We start from the raw sequence: 18,887 nt of genomic DNA on the forward strand, positions 1-18,887 counted from the left end.
GATACGACATGAGCTATATCAGCATCATTTGTTAACAACTAAGCTGGAGACAATAAGCACCGAATATTGTGTCACAAAGAGAAATGAGCATTGGCTATAAAATATTCCACTTGTCATCTTCAGCCACTTAATCTCATTCCACACACAAATGGGTTGAATCAGTGGCAACTCGTCCTCATTTTATATCAATAACGACTTTCCTGCTGAGAATTTAGCAGGATTGAAGTGATTGCTTCGTCTCTGTTGGGGCTAATGTTTGTATGATGCTGTCCAATTTACTTACTCAAACATCCGTTCGCATCTAGTGTTTAATTATGGTGTCGTTTGAGCACGGCCACGATTTGCTTTGCCAACATTTTTGCTCTAAAATTAATTGGTGAACAACTTGAGGAAAAACAATCAGCCAGCTGTTAGTTTCACAGAGATCCTCATCATTTGTCATTGATTCACATTTAAACGTATAACATTGGTGCAGAGGCTGGTTGCTTCATGAGTCACCAGGGTTAATTACTTTAAACCTATACTGTAGGACTAAATCAATAATGATGATCAATAATGCTGGCTGCTGCTCGGGTGAAAGAGCTGAACCAAAACTATGCTTTTATTATAGAATTACAACTTGTAAATAATGTCATATATTTGCTATTATGTTGCTGCCATCCTCTGTTATGTTATTTCATAATAATGTCTCATTCAGCTGCATTTTAATTTACTCAGGAGCTGCTAAATGTGTTTTTAAAGTTTTTGGGGGTTTTTTTCAATTTTAATTATAATCTAATAATTAATCTCAATGTCATTTTGTGCCATCCCCAAAATAAACTAACAAAATAACGCGAAAAGCTACATAATTTTAGAAATATACACACGAACAACAAAAATAACAGAAATATATATAAAATGAGAAGAGTGGAATTTACAAAATGACAGTAAAATTGATCCAAAAACACACAAGACTACAAAAATAATATAAAAACACAACAATAATACACACAAAAAAAATCTAGCAACAAACAAAACAACAAAACACACACAAAACCTTGGTTGTTTCCTGTGTTAATGATCAGATTGTGACAAATCACATTTTCGGTCCCCCCACTGTGATCAAAGCATAGATCAAAGTTACCTGTGTGTGCCATAAAGTATACTACTCTTTAAACAAGTGGCTACACACATTTGTGTTTCCTGTATAATGGTCAGCTTTTCAGTGTAAAACTAGCACTAATGTAAATCTCGACCAAGGATTTTTTTGATAGGTTTTTTTTTTTTTTTTTTTTTTTTTTTCGTGATAAAAAGTATGAGTTAAGAAATGCTGACTCAACAGGATCAGTTTAGTGAGTCATTGAGAGAAAATTTCCATCTGAAGCAGATAAAGACAATGTGTCACTATCTCTCAGTGGAAGCTAGAAGAGATCCATCACATTCTTTAAACCTTCATCATCTTCTCAGTTTCTAATTCTACACATCTGCATAGTGATAAACAGTTTTAGGGGGAAAAAACAACAAAAACGTACATTTTAATCTCAAAACTCAGCGGTTTGCCTTGAATCCTGCAGGAAAACAATTTTATGTCAATAATAACGCCAATCCCTCTTTCAGTTATGGTTTTTGATGCTTAAAAAACAGTTTAAAAAGTTGTTTTGACCTGCTACGATACAGCTGCACCTCTTCCATGTATTAGACTAAAATCACTAGTGCTAGTGCTCATTTTCAGATGTGTTCCTGTCATTTTTGTGCATGGAAGCTGCCATGATGTTTATTACTTTTTTAATGATTCAATTATTTTTGATTAACAAAGAACTACAGCTGCTTTGCCTGATATTTATAATTTATTAGATAAAATCAATGTTTTTCTCAAAGATCAATGAATCAAACATTATTTACTCCAAAAAAAAAAAAAGAAAGCAAAAAGGTTGAAACAGCTGCTTTCAAGTTGTTTTCACCTCCTCCCTAAAAACTCAATTTGTATTTTCACACATTGCATTGTGGGATGTGGAGTCCCAATAACGGATGCATAGAACAGTTTTGACTTCCTTTTTACCTTAATTTCTTCTTGTTGTTTTTCACCAAACAGCGATTGGCCCGACATCATTTTTAGTTCTAGTTTTCACCCGGTATTCCGTGTGATATTTGAATAACGTAAAAACACTTCTATGCTGCTCTACGTCCCACAATGCAGTGCACTAAAATGTCAAACGGAATGTTACGTGCACATGAAAAATAAAAAAAGATTGTGGGTAGCACCTTTAAATAAAAAAGCACTTCATCATTGTATGAAACAAAGCTAAATATAAGCTAATGTAGTCACTGATAACCAGAGGAGTAAAGAGTACTCATATTATACTCAAATAGTACTTTCACTTGATTGAAATTGTACTCACATACAAGTAAGTCATACATAAAATACTCACGTACAAGTGAAAAGTAGCTCAATTAAATCGTACTCAAAGTGAAAGATACGAGTTTCTTTTTGGTAATAAATCTTGCCACGGTTCCCTTGCCTACAGTAAACATCTCATGTATAAACGTAAAAAGGAGGAGAACAAATTTTGCACAATTGGAACTTAATTTATTTTCCACAAAAGGCATCTGTATAAAATAAAAGGTTTGTCAAAATGTAAAAAAAAAAGAAAATTCTCAGGCTCTATTAGCTAAATTTATGAATAACAATGCCATGTGGGTAACAACATAATAGGTAGATACCCCAAGAAATGGCAGGATTATGGAAAAATTATAATTAACTCAGTAATGGTATGGTGTAGAAAATGTAACAAATTACTTTTTTTTAAAAAACATCCTTAAGCACAAGTAAAATGTCTGATTTAGTACCCATAAAAGCAACTCAATTACAGTAACTTGAGTACTTGTAATCTGTTACTCTCACCTCTGCTGAAAACAGGCTTTAGAGAAATGTGACAGATGTTGAACATCAGTCCCTTATTGTTAAGCTAACTGAATTTCTTGCCTAGCGACTGATCTGAATGATTGACTAACAACTGTCCCATTACGATCCATCAGTGTTCCTCTGTTCTGCTGCTGCTGCTGCTGCTGCCATCATCCATTTTCCTTTCCTTTGCCTCCACGTAGTGTTTACATTTTGATGAATGCTGGCCCTGGGCTGTATGCAGAACATGTTCCTGATCGTCGCTGTCAGCTCACAGTAAAGAGATCAGACGGGAGTTTGTAGAGCGACACCACCATTATATTATATTATATTATATTATATTAACGATTTGCTTGCAAACTTTTGATGCATATTTTCTCCCTTGTAGTTGTCAGTTGCTAAATTGGATAAATGGATAGGTGTTGGAAAATGGACCAATTATCTCTGTCTAGCATCCTTTGCCCTATTCAGAGGTGAAAGTAATGGGTTACAATTACATTACTGTAATTGAGTTGCTTTTATGGGTACTTTTTTCTATTTCTAAATCAGTCACTTTACTTGTACTTAAGTATATTTTAAAATAAGTAAAGTAACTTGTTACATTTTGAAACCCAACCGTTATTGAGGAAATTATTTATTTATTTTTTTTATTTCCGTTTCATGGTCTCATTGAACATAATCCAGATTCAGTTCAGGTTGGGGTTTCTATTAAGTTGTTACCCACATGGCACTTTTTTAAAGTTCATACATTTAGCTAAACTTAGAGCCTGAGATATTTTTTTTATTTTTGACTTGAGTTCATCTGTGTTATTCTATTTTTAAAAGAATTGTACACCGCAGTGGGAAACTAAGTCTAGGAACTCTCACTATGCATTAACTTAGTATTTTCTATACATCATGTACTTTTTTACTCATCTCTCAAATTTACATTTTGTCAGTTAAAAAAATAAATTATTAATAATAATTATATTTAATATAAATTGTATTTAGTGAAAGTTAAAGAAAACATTACAAGTGAAAAACACAAAATCAGTAGTGTAAGACCAACATGTCTCACATTGGTCAGAATCAAGCAGAGGTGAAAGTAATGGATTACCAAGTACTCACGTTACTGTAATTGAGTTTCTTATATGGGTATTTCTACTTTTTTGAGTATATTTTTAAATCAGTAATTTCACTTATTTTAAAATATGTAAAGTGATTTGTTAGATTTCTACACCCAACTGTTATTGAGTAAATTGTTATTTTTTGTTTTAAAAATGATCAACGGACATTGTGAAACTACAAATAAATGAAATGACCAGACAACAATCAAATGCATCACATCATAGCCGACCAATCAGATGAAACGTAATGCACCGCGCCAAAACAGCGTTGAATGCCGGTTATTTTCACAGTTTTAGACTTGATTAATTTAGCTATATCTATACTTAGAGCCTGATCATTTTTGAAATTTTGAATTAAATTCATAGTTATTTCATTGAAAAACGAATTATACATTTTGACAAACCTTTTATTTTATAAAGATGCTTTTGTGGAGAATAAATTAACTTCCAATTGTGGTAGATTTGGTCTCTTCCTTTTTACGTTTATACATGAGATGTTTACTGTACGCAAAGGGAACCGTGGCAAGATGTATTACCAAGAATAAATGTGGGGGGTGAAAGTAACTAGTAATTTTTACTCTGAGTACTATTTAATTGAGTTACTTTTTACTTGTACTTGAGTATTTTATGTATGACTTACTTGTACCTGAGTACAATTTCAATCAAGTAACAGTACTTCTACTTGAGTAGCATATATTAATACTCTTTACACCGCTGTCCCTATTGTAGAAGTGATATTGGCAGTTATTGCACAAGAAAAAAAACTACATGTATAATAGATCTAAAGGGAATCTAACAATGTAGGCGATAGATTTTTAATTTATTTGCAGAACCACTCTATGGAATTATTTAGGTGAGTACTGATTTGGTTAACTCATTCAGGATTACTACATTTAGCAAGAGAAGAGGCATCTTTGCTTTGAACCGTAACCTCAGGAGTAAAAACCCACCATGAAAGCTCCAGTTGTTTGGTCCTATCATGAAATAGCTTCACTAGATGATGAGAGGCTTTTATAACCACAGGGTATGTCACTGACGTTCTTATGATCCCCCCACCCCACGCAAGATGAAGAGATTTTTTATTTACCCACAGGGTTTATCACGTTGTCTTTCTATTTTACTAATACATCTGGAGGGAAAGATCAGCGTGTTTCAGCTCACGTCAATCAGCATCAACTTGAAATAAATGATTTGCCACGACCTCAAGGAATCATAGTTTTTGACCTTCCAACAAAGACTATATTCAACTAAGACAAAGTAAGATTTATCAAAGTGTATTTCATCAAAAAGTTGCTTTCATCCACTACTGATTCCAGCATGACTCCAAAAAAAATATTTGTCAAGTTTTAACAAAGGAACAAATCAAATATTTATAAATGTTTTTTTTCAATCACACATTTTAAACAAAAGAAGATTGTTAAAAGTAAGTTTTTAAACTTATGAATATGCTTTAAAACCTAGACATTTTAAACAGTTTTAAACCAAGGCCCTTTTAAGCAATAATAATTAATAAAATGTAGTTTTAACTATGCAGTTAACTTGGCACTCGAAATAAGTTCAATAAATATTTGAATTAAATTCTATTAAACATTCCTTGTACTTGTGAATTCACTGTTAAACCATAAACAACTTGCCAAACTTTACAAATAAATGAACAAGAAATGCATTCATGCTAAACAATGTTAAATTCCAAGTTTTCTGAACACTTTCGAACAGGAACAGAAGTTTTATCTAAAACCTGTGGCTATATTTGGAGACACTTACCATCTGTCCATCCAATCACGTAAATATTCTTATGCATAAAAGTTCAGTATCAATGGAGGGGAAAGAACTTTTTCTCCATTTGCCCCAGTTTACAACCCCAGTGCCAGGTTAACGTCATTTAAAGAATCAGGTGTGCACATTCACAAGTGGGAGGGGCTTACACCTAGCTCCTCCCCTGCTGAGCAGGAGGGAGGGAGGAGTTGTCAGGCAGTTTGGCAGAACTGATCAAATAAAAACTTTTCTGCTTCGGCGACACCTTTTCATTCTACCACGAGATTTCCAATCCCACAATGCAATGCGGGAAACTTTCCCGAAGTTCAACTCACATGACCATTTATCAACAAACTCATTGTTTTTGATGGAGTTGATGGAGAAATTTCAATAATGGACATTTGTTTGTGAGTAAAGTTTTTACTTTGTTTTGAAAGAAATACTGTAGATTTATTGCTATAAGAGTCCTAATCAGCTTCCATAGATTTGACTTTAATAGCAAATATTTTATCTCAATATTGTATTTGGAATTTATTTTCAAAAATTCAACTTTAATCTTGACATTTCGACTTTATTCTTGATTTGCCACAAACTATTTCCTCCATCAAACTGGCTCTATTTCACTTCTGTACAATTTAAACCATTGACATTGTAAATACTAACAGTGATGCACAAGATCATTAGGTAGAAGCTAAATATGTATTCAGAAATCATTCATAACATACATAGTGTCAGAGGGGAAATTAACTGATCACAAGTACTTACGTTACTGTAACTGAGTTGCTTTTATGGGTACTTGTAATTTACCTACAGTATACTTAGAGCCAGATTAAAAAAAAAATTAATATTTTGATTTTTACTTCATTGGTACAAATAGTTTTTGCATTTTTAACGCAAATTATTGCGAAATAACGCAACAATTAATTTCCTCGTGATGTCCCCGGGCGGGCTCCAGACATTGGTGTTATTTTTATTTCATTTTTTTACTGTACATTTTGACAAACCTTTTATTCTATACAGATGTCTTTGTGTTAAAAAATGTCTGTAAGATTTATTACCAAAAATAAACAGTAACTTTTACTATGAGTACTATTTAATTGAGCTACTTTTTACTTCTACTTGAGTATTTTATGTATACCTTACTTGTTCTTGTACTTGAGTACAATTTCAATCAAATAACAGTATTTCTACTTGAATAGGACATATCCGTACTTCTTACACCTCTGCATTAGTGCACATTTTCAGCTCCAACACTCACACTAGAACTTTACCAGCCAGCAGTGACACACATTGTGTGTAGCAGGAACTGTTTTGCTTGCTAAAAGGGATGTAATTGGCTAAATAAGTGTTTAATCAATTACACTGGAGCGATGTAAAGTGCAGGAACTGAGGCCGACTCAATCTGGCACAAACAGGTCTGTCATGAAATTCACCGCCGAGATTGTTTTTCACTCAATATTTAGAAGTAAAAAGTTTGGGCACGCTAGCGGTAATTCATCACTCTGAAATGAACTGTCTCTTGGTTTTATGCCAATTCTCACGTTGTACTACTCAGTCAGTGTTTTTGACAACTTATTCCAGGAAAAATAACATGAAAATCAATATGTTCTGTTCAAACACGTGGTGCCTTATTTATATTAGTTCATTACAAATGTCATTTTGGCGTGTTAGTGTTTGTCTAATCAAAGTATGGAATTACTGAAATATTGTTCTGGGTAAAACTGTGGGTCATCGAGTTTCTCATTAAGGCAGGGTCTACTTTATTCTCTACAGCCTGAGATAAGTGATTATTTTTGTTAAAGTGCTGTTTGCACTAGTGTATTTGTCTCTCCTACAAAAGGTCACTGAGTTTACTTCAGAGACTCAATTAACTGAACCTCCACAAATACGACAAATGCAGCTTTGTGCTCAACATCAATTTAAAGCAGCTTCAAACCACAACCACTGCTGTTCATTATAACAGTGCACGCTTAGTCACCACCAGTCCTACTATTAATTTATTCATTCCTCATTTGTCAGTTTTATGCTAAATTCTATTTGCGATTTTGTTCATTTCATTAAAACAAATAACTAATCCCTGGACCTCCTGGGAGAGCGTTATATTGCTTTGAATTTAATGTTTGAGTTAAAAGCAGAACTAAAATTATTGTTTACCTCATTTCCTTCTTTTTTCTCTTTCATTGTGTTTTAATCAATTTAAACAAGGATTTCACATATAACAGTATATGAATTGAATAGTAGGGTTTATATGTATTAAGAAACATGCCCTGACATCTAGTGGTGAAATATTTCACTGCAGAAATGTTAGGTTTTGTTTTTCGTTTTCACCTCTAGGGGGCCCCATTGTCAAAGTTACAGTAAATGGTCTGATTATTTATCAAATATATGCTCTAAAGAAGAGATATGCCACTTTTATCACAGTGGGGGACACAAAAATTGTCTGATCAGAGGGCCAGAAATATACACAATCATGTCAGAATTCAGAACAATGACCAATCTGAACATTAATACAGGAAAGAAGAAAGGATGTTTTTTTTTTTTTTTTTTTTTGTCTTTTTCTGCATTTTGTGTTTTTGTTGTCGTTTTGTAATTATTTATTTTTTTTTGTTATTTTTGTTTATTAATTGTCTTTCTGGGAGGTTTTTGTGGTTAATTTTGTGTATTCATTTCCTTTTTGTTTTAGTTTGTGTATTTTTGTTGTCATTTTGAATAAATGTGTTTGTTTTTTGAGTAATTTTATGTTTGTTTTTTTTTTTTTTTTTTCCTAAATAATTATTTGTTTTTTGTGTGTATTTTCAGTGGTCTTGTCTTTTTTGGTAAATTTTGTGTTTTTTGAGTCATTTTGTATATTTTTGTTGTCATTTTTTGCATTTCTTAGTTATTTTGTGTATTTCTGTTTTTACTTCTTATGTTTTGTTATTTTGTATATTTTTCTTGTCATTTTGTATTTATCGGTTATTTTTCTTGTCCTTTTGTGTATATTTCTGTGATTTTTTTTTTTTAATGATTCTTTAAGTCATTTTTGTTTACTTTGGGGACAGCACAGTTAAAATGAGGGCCATAGTTGGCCCCCAGGTTGTCTGTTGCCTATCTCTGTTTTATTCATTGGTCAAGCCTGGCAGCAGAGCCTGGTTTGGCAATGCAACAAAACTCAAAAACACAAGGAGTAAAAGTCCCTGTGAGTGTGCGCCCATCAGCAGCCAGAGCAGATGGCATTTCATAACCAATCACTATTTTACACTCTATTGCCCAATCACTTTTACATTTATATGTAAAGCAGCACTAGATTCCAGCAGACCAACAGATGGCTGGAAATCTCTGCTAAGGGACACTTGTGTAAAACCTCAATGGTTTTCTGCTCCTCGATCCAAGCTAAAAAGAGCTTTGATAGAAATAAATAAACTGGAGCCAATGTGCAGATGTTATGACACACAATGTGTTTCCCCTCACAGTTGTGCAGATGTTAAATTGTCCATAATATTGGATGCTGCACTTCAGGGGTTTTTTTTCCCCTATCATGTTGTATAGTAATGTTATTATTTTCAAATATCAAACCATAGCATGAACTTATATCAACACAAATGGTGCACTTGTCGTAATGTAAAGCAATTAAAGTTTGTAAAGAAATCAATTGGTGTTGTTTAAAGTAAAATAAAGTAAAGTAAAAAACAAGAAAACCAAAAACTCCACCATGGTCGGCAGTTTTTCAAAAAGGGCTAAAAAAAACAAAAACTTCCTATTCAAAAATACTTTAATTTTTTTGGTCGGATTCGAGTTTACTTCATTTTCATTTTCTGTTTTCAACCTGCTGTACTGTGAGAATAATTTTATTGTGCATTATAAATATAATGTAATATTATTATTATCTATCTGAAAGTTCGTAGTACAAAAACATGGACAGCTCTGGTTGAAGGTAAATAGGTCAATGCAAACGATTCAGGACTTTGACCAGAGCTGTCCATGGTCCTGAATCTGCCATTGTCATGTCAACAACAATCTGAAAACAAATGTGATCTTGAAACTACGCCACTTATAAACCACGCAGCTCATTGTCCAACACGCACTTAAAACTTTGTGGGTGGTTTACGATTAGAGTAAATTCTTCTCAAGGTTCAAGCGCCGAGCACTGCACAAATCATGGAGCTCCATTCTTTGTGGTTTTGGCCCTTTGTCAGGAACACGCCCCCTAGGGGTGTGTGGGCACGAGAATGACCTTGCTGAAAATTAGGCATGAAAACTCACTCACTCAAAGAACTTTATCAGAAATAAGTGATTGCATATTTTATGGTATTTTACGGGTTTTGAAGAAGAATAGTCATTTTGTACCTTTTTGCAATGAGGGGGGCTGAAAATGTTTCATTCTTCCAAGGGGATGCAACAGAAAAAACATTGAGAACCACTGATTTATTAATTCAGAAAAAGGAAGGAAAAGATTCAAACACCTATAGCAGCTGGAGTCCTGTAAAAACTCTGACCAAATACTGCCATTCGGTCTGAATGGAAATATCCACTCAGACGCACATCTTCCCACAAACTCAGTACATTTCATCGTTTAGCAAACAGAAAAAAAACACTCACACATTTCTTCTTCCTTTGGTTTAATAAAGTAATACTAAAAATAGACAATGATTCAGAATGCAAATCAGTTCTCCAATAAAACTGCCTCCCTGGCAGTGGAACAACAGTTTGTTGCTACTTTTTTAATCAGTGCTACATTCATTAAATTATGTGTAAAATGTAATGATGGTGAATTGCACTAAATCCTCTTCAATGGTAGATAGTGGATGTTATTTTAAAATTCGCTGAGAGAAGAAGACACACGTCTTGTGTGCTGCCCGGTCAAGGTTGTTTAAGGCTTTTTTTTTTTCTTATAGGTCATAAAAGTATAATGACATCTTTTAGCTACAGCATTAAAAATTATGAGTTTCATTGAAAAGCACTGGTTAGAGCAGATGGAGCAGATTCTCAATGAGGGTATGTGTCCCCCTGCGGGTACGGAAAGGCACTCCAGGGGCTACTCAATAATGTATGCATTTATATCAAAATCCTTTAAAGATTATCGTTTAAAAACAACAAACCTGAATGTTCCTGAAAGCAAGTTTTTTGTAAACTTGTATTTGTTGGATTTTGAATTTTGTTTAAAACGAAGTGAAACTTTAAAACAAACCTATAGTTCAGGTGGTTATCAGGGGTGTCAAATCAACCATTACAATAATTTTAGGATATAAATGGAAAACCGTTTCAGCATAAATTCATATCAACCATAGTTAAACTCTACTAGTGCACAAGTATAAAGTACATGTACTATTTAGGGGATCACTAGTGTGCAAGTACACTTTAATAATGAAAAAATTCTCACTAGTACTACTAGTGCTAATAAGGGGGGAAACCAAAATCAGGCCTGCAATTGGGTTTCGGAAAACATTACAACCAATCAGGCTGCTGGATTTGGTTATAAGCCCTCCTACTTCATTTCCATTAGGTCTATACTAGTATTACTGTCAAATATGTTGGCTTTACTGGTGCTACTGGTGGACTGAAAACAGTCCACTAGTATCACTAGTGGGATTCTGAGTGTAATAGTAAACAAAAATGTTGTTTTACTTGTAAAGATCTGTGGCACACTAGTAAGCACATAGACCCTATCAGTAGACAACTTTGTGTTACTCGTACTACTAGTAGACTTAAAATATGTTACTAGTAAAAACTCAATACTTTATTAGTACTACTAGAAACACAAAACAGTCCCTTATTAGACGATTATGGTTTACTAGTCAGGGTTAACTTACTAGTGCACCAAAAACTTTTACTAGAAGAACAAAATGTTAGTTTACTAGTACCATACTACTAGTACACTCAAAATCTTACTAGTAATGCAAGTAGACTGTTTTTAGTCTACTAGGAGAACAAGTATAGCCAAACAATTTACTAGTAGTACTAGTCGACTTAATGCAAATGAAGTAGGAGGGATCATAACTAAATTCAGCACCCTGATTGGTCGTAATATTTGCAAAAGTCAGTGAACTAGCTTTCCCATCCCTATTAACACATAAGGCTTACTCATGACACAATAGTACAGCGTGCTCACACACTAGTAAACCAAAATTCAGGACCAGTCTATGTAAGTGGAGATTAAGTATAATTGATATCACCATTATCAAATGTATGCTCGCCATAGGTATAGAAGAATGTCTTACTGGGATTGCCGTTGACATCTGTAGACATGGTTATTAATCGTCTATGTCAGTAGGTGGAGTCATTAAGGCTGCAACATGGTACTCCAATATGTGCTCTGTGTCACCAAAGCTTCAAAACGGTGGCAAAGGTTACTTAAATATTAAACATTTAAAGAAAAAAAGCCCGTGAATCACTGCTCTTGAATATTTTCTGCATTTTCCATGTAATATCAGCAGGGTCAATAGTCTGTAGATCGTTGAAACTGTCTAGCACTAATGTTGCTGGCTCACCACTTGTCTGAAATGCCCTTGATAGACAGTGACCCATACAGACCATAAACACATTCTGTAGCATAAGTTACTGCATCATTTCACATTGCAGAATTTGTGTTACCTTGGCACCTAAAGAAATATTTAATATTAACCACTTAATCTGGAAGGGGTCAGAATATTATTTTAGATCAGTATTCAACAATATACAGTTTGTAGTTTCAAATCACATTTTAACTTTTATGCGTCACATGGCACGTGTACATGGACATTGTGTGCCATACATGCTATTTACCATGCACAGCAATTTGGCTCACATGCAAATACTAACAGGAAATATATTAGCTTAAAGTTGCTGGAGACAATTGTTTTAATCAGATAAAATCATGGTATAGGCCTTATAGATCAATAAACAAACAAGATCATGTGTTAGAAAGAAAGAAAGAAAGAAAGAAAGAAAGAAAGAAAGAAAGAAAGAAAGAAAGAAAGACGTAAAAGGGCTAAATTGCTGCTCAAACTTTGTTTTGATCTCCACTGTAAACACTGTTATGGCAATTATTATAGTCATCATCATATTGTCAAATGTGTGTTCATATGTACAATTTGTCATGCATTACTCTTTACACTTTTGAACAGCTGAGTCATGTTAGATTGTATTATATCCACAGTGAAGGCCAAACTCAAACTCACATGCAGATATACACGCACACACACTATCAAGGACAGATACCGGGTGACGCCATCTCCGAACGAACAGAACAAACTGACTTGACCTCCTCCCTGCTTTCTCCTTCTTATCTCTCGAGGTGGGGGTAGAACAGTTGAATTGGGTAGAAATGTGTGTGTAAAGTGTGATCTTGAGTCAGTCTTGCTTTTTCACTCTGAGCTTTTTGACCATCCTGCGTTGTTTCTGGCCACCTTTCCTCCCAACAGGATGGGACACTTCTTCTTTTGTACTCTTTTTCATTTAGTTTATAATAAATCCTTTTTTTTTATAAAATCATCATTCTCTGACTGGACATCGTCATTCAACACAGAGCATAATTCATGTCACCAAATGAGGTCAACCGCAAATTTGCCGTGACAACACTCTCTTATTGACATTGTCAGAAAAGGTTTTGCGCATTGCATTGTGGGATGTGGAGTCTCATAGACAGATGCGTTTTACTTCATTCTTCACCAGAAATGTGTTGGTAAGTCACTCTGGTAGAGTTTTTGGTGGCAAACACAATGAATCATGAAAAGAATGAAGTAAAAACACTTTTTTCCACAACGCGCAAAACTTTACTGAAAATGTCAATAAACCAAGTGTTTACAGTGGAGATGAAAATAAACATTCAATAGGCAATTTCAACCTTGTCATTTTAATCTATGAGGCCCACACTCATTATCTGATAAAAATAATGGGTTATTTCATGTCATTTCACAATCTGTGATTATTCAACAGGATCACTGTAAATCTTTAGTTTGATCAAAGTAATGCTTTTTTGAGATATGGCCAATTTAGTGAGGGGGGGGTACTGTATGTCGATTTTATATATCTCAGAAACTACATCACATAGGAAACTGAAATTTTGTATAGTAATACAGCTCCACCTACTCTCTTATTATACAAAAAGCTAGTGAAAAACTAATAAACAATCAATCATCACACAACACAAAGATAAGCTACAATGATTTCATGTAAAGGATTTTCATGTGGTGAAATAACCCAAAGTTGGGGTCTAAAATAAATAAAAATGAAGAAGTCGCATAAAGAAAAAATATTTTATATCTCAAGAAAGAGTAATCTTTATAACATAAATTAAAAGATTAAAAAAAAATGTTTCTTACATTCCCACATGCAATTATGGTCCAATGAAAATAGTAAAAACAAGTATTTTTTTCAGATTTCAAGAGACTGTCATCCAAGTACCAATGTATATACTGTATGTGACAAATTGTTAGTGATTTGAACAGTCTATGTACATAACTCAAAGCTGATCAAATTACAGAGAGCTGAGGCATATGCTAAGTTGTTTACAGGAGGCTCAAACATGCTCGAGCCAAAACCCAGATAAACTTTTTTGAAGGGCTGACATGTCCACCAGATATGATGTATAGCAAATATGTTTGGATATTCTGAGAGAGTAGGTGGAGCTGTATAACTATACCAAATTTCAGTTTCCTATGTGGTGTGATTTTTTTAGCTATTGAAAGCTGAAAATGGAACAAAAAGGACGCACAAACATCGACACATACCCACCTCACTAAATTGGCCATATCTCAAAAAGTATTAATCCGTTCAAACTGAAAATGTACAGTGTGCCTACTGAATAATCACGGAACAATTGGTAAAAAAATTCACAATTATTTTTAGACCCAAGTGCGTGGGATGTCCTGAAAAATTGTTGAAATGACCCAATTGTCTCCTGCAGCTTTAAGTTAACAAAAAACGAATAACCCTTCCATTGCAAAAACACGTCCAACAGTCACATCAAACAGAATGCTTGTCCTCTGACATGCACTGAGGAAAGTTACAGTAACAGTAACTGCACACACAGCATCTCCTGTTACACAGACCTTCTCCTCAAACGTGGGAAGTCTGGATAGCTGTGACCAGGTGACAGAGTGCTTCCTGGGGAAGAAAGACCCGTGTTCTCCCTTGAAACTGGCAAGCAGTCCTGCATCCTATAGGAGACAGAGTTGTAATAAACACTGTGTTGTTCATTGTGTGACCTGTCACAAATGTCTAATCGGTAGTAAACACAGGAGCAGAGGGAGCTGAGGCTCGACTGCCTCATCCGCCCACCCGCCTTGATCTGAAAGTGCAGCCTGTGCCTGCAGGGGCTTATCCGTCTTTCCTGATCCTCCGCTGGGGATGAGATGAGGTTGGTGCGGCTAGTTCCTTCCTCCATGGGGAGGAAGAGTGTGCTGTGGCTGCGGCTGTGCACCATGCGGCCCCTGTTCCTCTCCCTGTTGGCCAAACCTTGGTCTAACAGACCTTTTTCCCTCCTCAGAGAAGCTCTCTCCCGAGCATCTCGCCTCTCGTCTTCAGTATTCATGGTGAGAAAACGAAGCACGACTAAATTAAGAAAAGCCCCGATGACCGTCAGCCCCACTAGGATGTACATGAAGCTAAAAGCTACATAGGGCGTCTTCTCCTGGAGGTCTTCTTTCTTCTGCAGGGCCACAAAATCCCCAAAGCCGATGGTTGTGAGTGTGATGAAGCAGTAGTAGTAAGCGTGAAAGAAGCTCCATCCCTCAAAGTAGGAAAAGGCAGCAGCTCCTAAACAAAGCGTGCCGATGCAGGACAGGAAGCCCACCAGTACCATGTTCTCCATGGAAACCTCAGTGCGATGAAAGCCCAAGCACTGCTTCACTTTGTGCAGCAAGAAGCGCACAAAGGTGTTCATCCTTTCACCCAGGCTCTGGAACATGACCAGAGTCAGAGGAATGCCGAGGACGGCGTAGAACATGCAGAAGATCTTCCCTGCGTCTGTGCCTGGAGCTGCATGTCCATAACCTGGAGGAGAAACAGAAGAACAATGATGGATGCTGTTGTTTGTCTCACGTACACCCTCACCGAGTCAAAATGTCGACATTAAAGGGGCGGTATTATGAAAAAATCACTTTATAATGGTTTTACTACAGTGATATTGATATACATCCCTTTAGCCTCATTCAGAGGGCCAAAGTGTGAATAGTTCTGTTTCCTCCCTCCCTTGTTATTCCACATTTTGTAAAAAGTCAGCTCCAAATGGGCCAGCTGGATTTTTCTCGCATTTGACGTTATAACGCGGAAACTCCTCCTCCTGACAATCCTGGCTCCTCCTACCCAATAAGAATGTGAGCTCCTCCTTCTCAAACTACCTCATGGTAAAACAAACACTGTGGTTTAATATAGAACATACATTATACTTTATTGTCATATACTGTATGTAAAGCTACATACACAAAAAGTGTTCTCTACATTTAACCTCTCCAGGAGGAGCAGTGGGTCGCCACGGTGTAGCACCCGGAGCAATTCCATTTTTAGTATCCGTTATATTGCCTCGTATCGCCTTTGACAAGATCTGACGTGTTTGAGACCCAATACAACGCAGCGGTTGGACAAAACAAATGATCATCACCTTAAATGCACTATTCCTGTAGTTAGAAGAGAAGAGGAGAGGAGGAGGAGAAAGTGATTTAGCAGCTTAACATTCCGGTGAGAGTTTGAAACAGCTGAAACAGCTGACTGACAACCGCTATGATAAAAAAGGAAGTCAGATGTGACTTTAATGACAAACCTTCGACCTTTATCACAATATTGTATTTTGAGCTATTTTTTTACATTTCTACTTTAATCTTGACTTTATTTTTTAACCTTATTCTTGAAATTTCAATTTTAATCTTGACATTTCAACTTTATTCTTAATTTACCCAAAATTATTTTCTCCATCAAAACTGGCCCTAATCTGCTTCTGTAGTATGCTGCTCACCCTGAAGCACAAACTTGCTTTTTACGTGTTCTGGTGTGTAAATTACAATAAAAAACCTTGCATCCTTGAGTTTACGGTGATACAAAGAGGTACCTCCTAAAATCTTGCCTATGGACGCCAAATTGCTTATAGGGCCTGCATTGAGTACTCACACATACCCCTAGGATTATAACACTACTGTTATTTTAAGTTGGAATTTAGAAGAGGTGTAAAGAGCACTGATATATCCTACTCCAGTAAAAGTACTGTTACTTACAAGTAAGTCATACATAAAATACTCAAGTACAAGTAAAAAATATCTCCATTAAATAGTGCTAGTTATTTTCACCCACCATGTTTAAATTTGTTAATACATTTTCATCTATCACCCCTATGAAGTGATCTGAGTGATCTATGTATAAACTTAAAGAGGAAGATGTGAAATCTTGCACAATTTGAACTTAATTATTCTCCACAAAGGCATCTGTACATTTTGACAAACCTTTTATTTTATACAATTTTTTTTTTTAATAAAATAACACCAATAAATTCAATTTAAAATAAAAAAAACAACCTCAGGCTCCAAGTATAACTACATTTATGAACTCTAAAACAGTGCCATGCCAAATGTGCCATGTGGGTAACAACTAACAACATAGTAGGTAGAAACCTCAACCTGAACCAAAGACAGTGGCTGGGTGTTGATCAGAAATGGCACAACTAAGAACATATGGATTATGTTCAATAAAATGAAAAAAAAAAATATATATATATATATATTATAAAAAATAAAAAAAAATACTCAATAACCGTTGGGTGTAGAAATGTAATTGAATTAACTGAATTATACATTTGTGGTGTGGGGAATTATTAAGTTTTATGAATGTTTTTATACTATTTTAGAAAGTGACATTTTTTATTGTACTAATGTGGATAGATTTTTGTTTTTAGGGTGACGATTAACAGCTTTCCAGGGACAGCAGATGAAAAATAACCATTAGGCTAACTCTGGCACATTTACTGTATATATTTATGAATGTAAATTATCCCTGCATGTCAAATAAATAATGAATTATTTTACTTCTTCTAAAACGTACTGATTTGGAAAAAAAACAAAGTACACCCATAAAAACAACTCATTTACAGTAACGTGAGTGTAATCCACTTTCACCTCTGGAATTTAGTAAAATATTGAATCAAACAAACATACCAATGGTGGTGATTACTGTTATGGCAAAGTAGAACGAGCCTGCGAATTTCCACTGCCTGCCGGCTCGATGGGGCTCAGCCTGCAGCACCACTCTCTCTATCTCCCGGTAGTCTTCCTCCGTGAAGCGGTACTTCTTCTTCCACTCGCTGCGCTTCTGCTCCAAGACGCGCCTCCTGGAGCTCTCCGACTCGGACTCCAGCGCGTCAAACACCGCGGCGCCCACCAGCAGGTAGGAGAACATGCAGAGGATCAGCGACAGCGTCCGGACGTTTTGCTTCTTCATCCTCGGGGGGGGAGTGTTGGCACGAGGGGCGGAAAGTGAGGCGCAGTCACAGGTGGCACCCGCTCCTTTTTCAGCCCACACTCCACATTAGCCTGGTATTACTACAAATAACTGACAATCTGTGTGTTGTTCTTCTGTAGGTTTACAGTTACATTACGTTTCGCGCGTCTATTGCCGTGCGAGAGAGCGCTTCACGCTCGTGCTCCTGTTCGCATGCGCAAACTCGTCACCAAGACTGCGTGATATTTCAGTGTGACACACAACAGATTAAACAGTGGACAGAGGAAGAAATGTCACAGAACTGGAAGAAGAAGAATAAAAACTCTCAACGTTCATAAAACGAAATCAGAATTCATCTTTTTCACTTTCAGATCAGGATTACATTTCACTCAGTGACCCTGAAGATCCACTTTGATCACCTGGTGTGTTTGACTGACAACTGTCAGTCTTCAAAGGGAACATTAAAGTGAACAGCAGACGCCTCTGACGAAGACACTCAGGAGATTAAAGTAGTTTTTCTGAAGAACATTTGTCTGAATAAAGTAAACTTAATTATATTATATATTATATTACATAATATTATAATATGGTTATAACATTAACCATATTATTCAAAAAGAAGACAAAAAGAATCTTCCAGGGACCCTGAAGAGGTTTTATTACATATTGAGGGACTCTGGGCATCTCTTATAGGCTACAGCAGACGTAGGCAACGGGGGTTCGGGGGCCACATGCGGTCCTTGGTACAGTGTTGTATACGGTCA

At 35.6% G+C, this 18,887-nt stretch overlaps 1 protein-coding gene across 1 annotated transcript; it reads right to left on the bottom strand.

Annotated features, from left to right (window-relative positions):
* Window positions 1–14,157: 14,157 nt before the first annotated feature.
* On the bottom strand, window positions 14,158–18,287 carry kcnk15 (potassium channel, subfamily K, member 15). Its single transcript, XM_028452552.1, has 2 exons — window positions 17,841–18,287; window positions 14,158–15,693 (listed from the first exon to the last, which is right to left on the bottom strand). Exons 1-2 carry the CDS (start codon window positions 18,121–18,123, stop codon window positions 14,741–14,743), a joined length of 1,236 nt encoding a protein of 411 aa, XP_028308353.1. The 5' UTR covers window positions 18,124–18,287; the 3' UTR covers window positions 14,158–14,740.
* Window positions 18,288–18,887: the final 600 nt, after the last annotated feature.

This window comes from Gouania willdenowi, chromosome 7 (assembly GCF_900634775.1).
Source record: "Gouania willdenowi chromosome 7, fGouWil2.1, whole genome shotgun sequence".
In the NCBI taxonomy this organism is placed as follows: Eukaryota; Metazoa; Chordata; class Actinopteri; order Blenniiformes; family Gobiesocidae; genus Gouania; species Gouania willdenowi.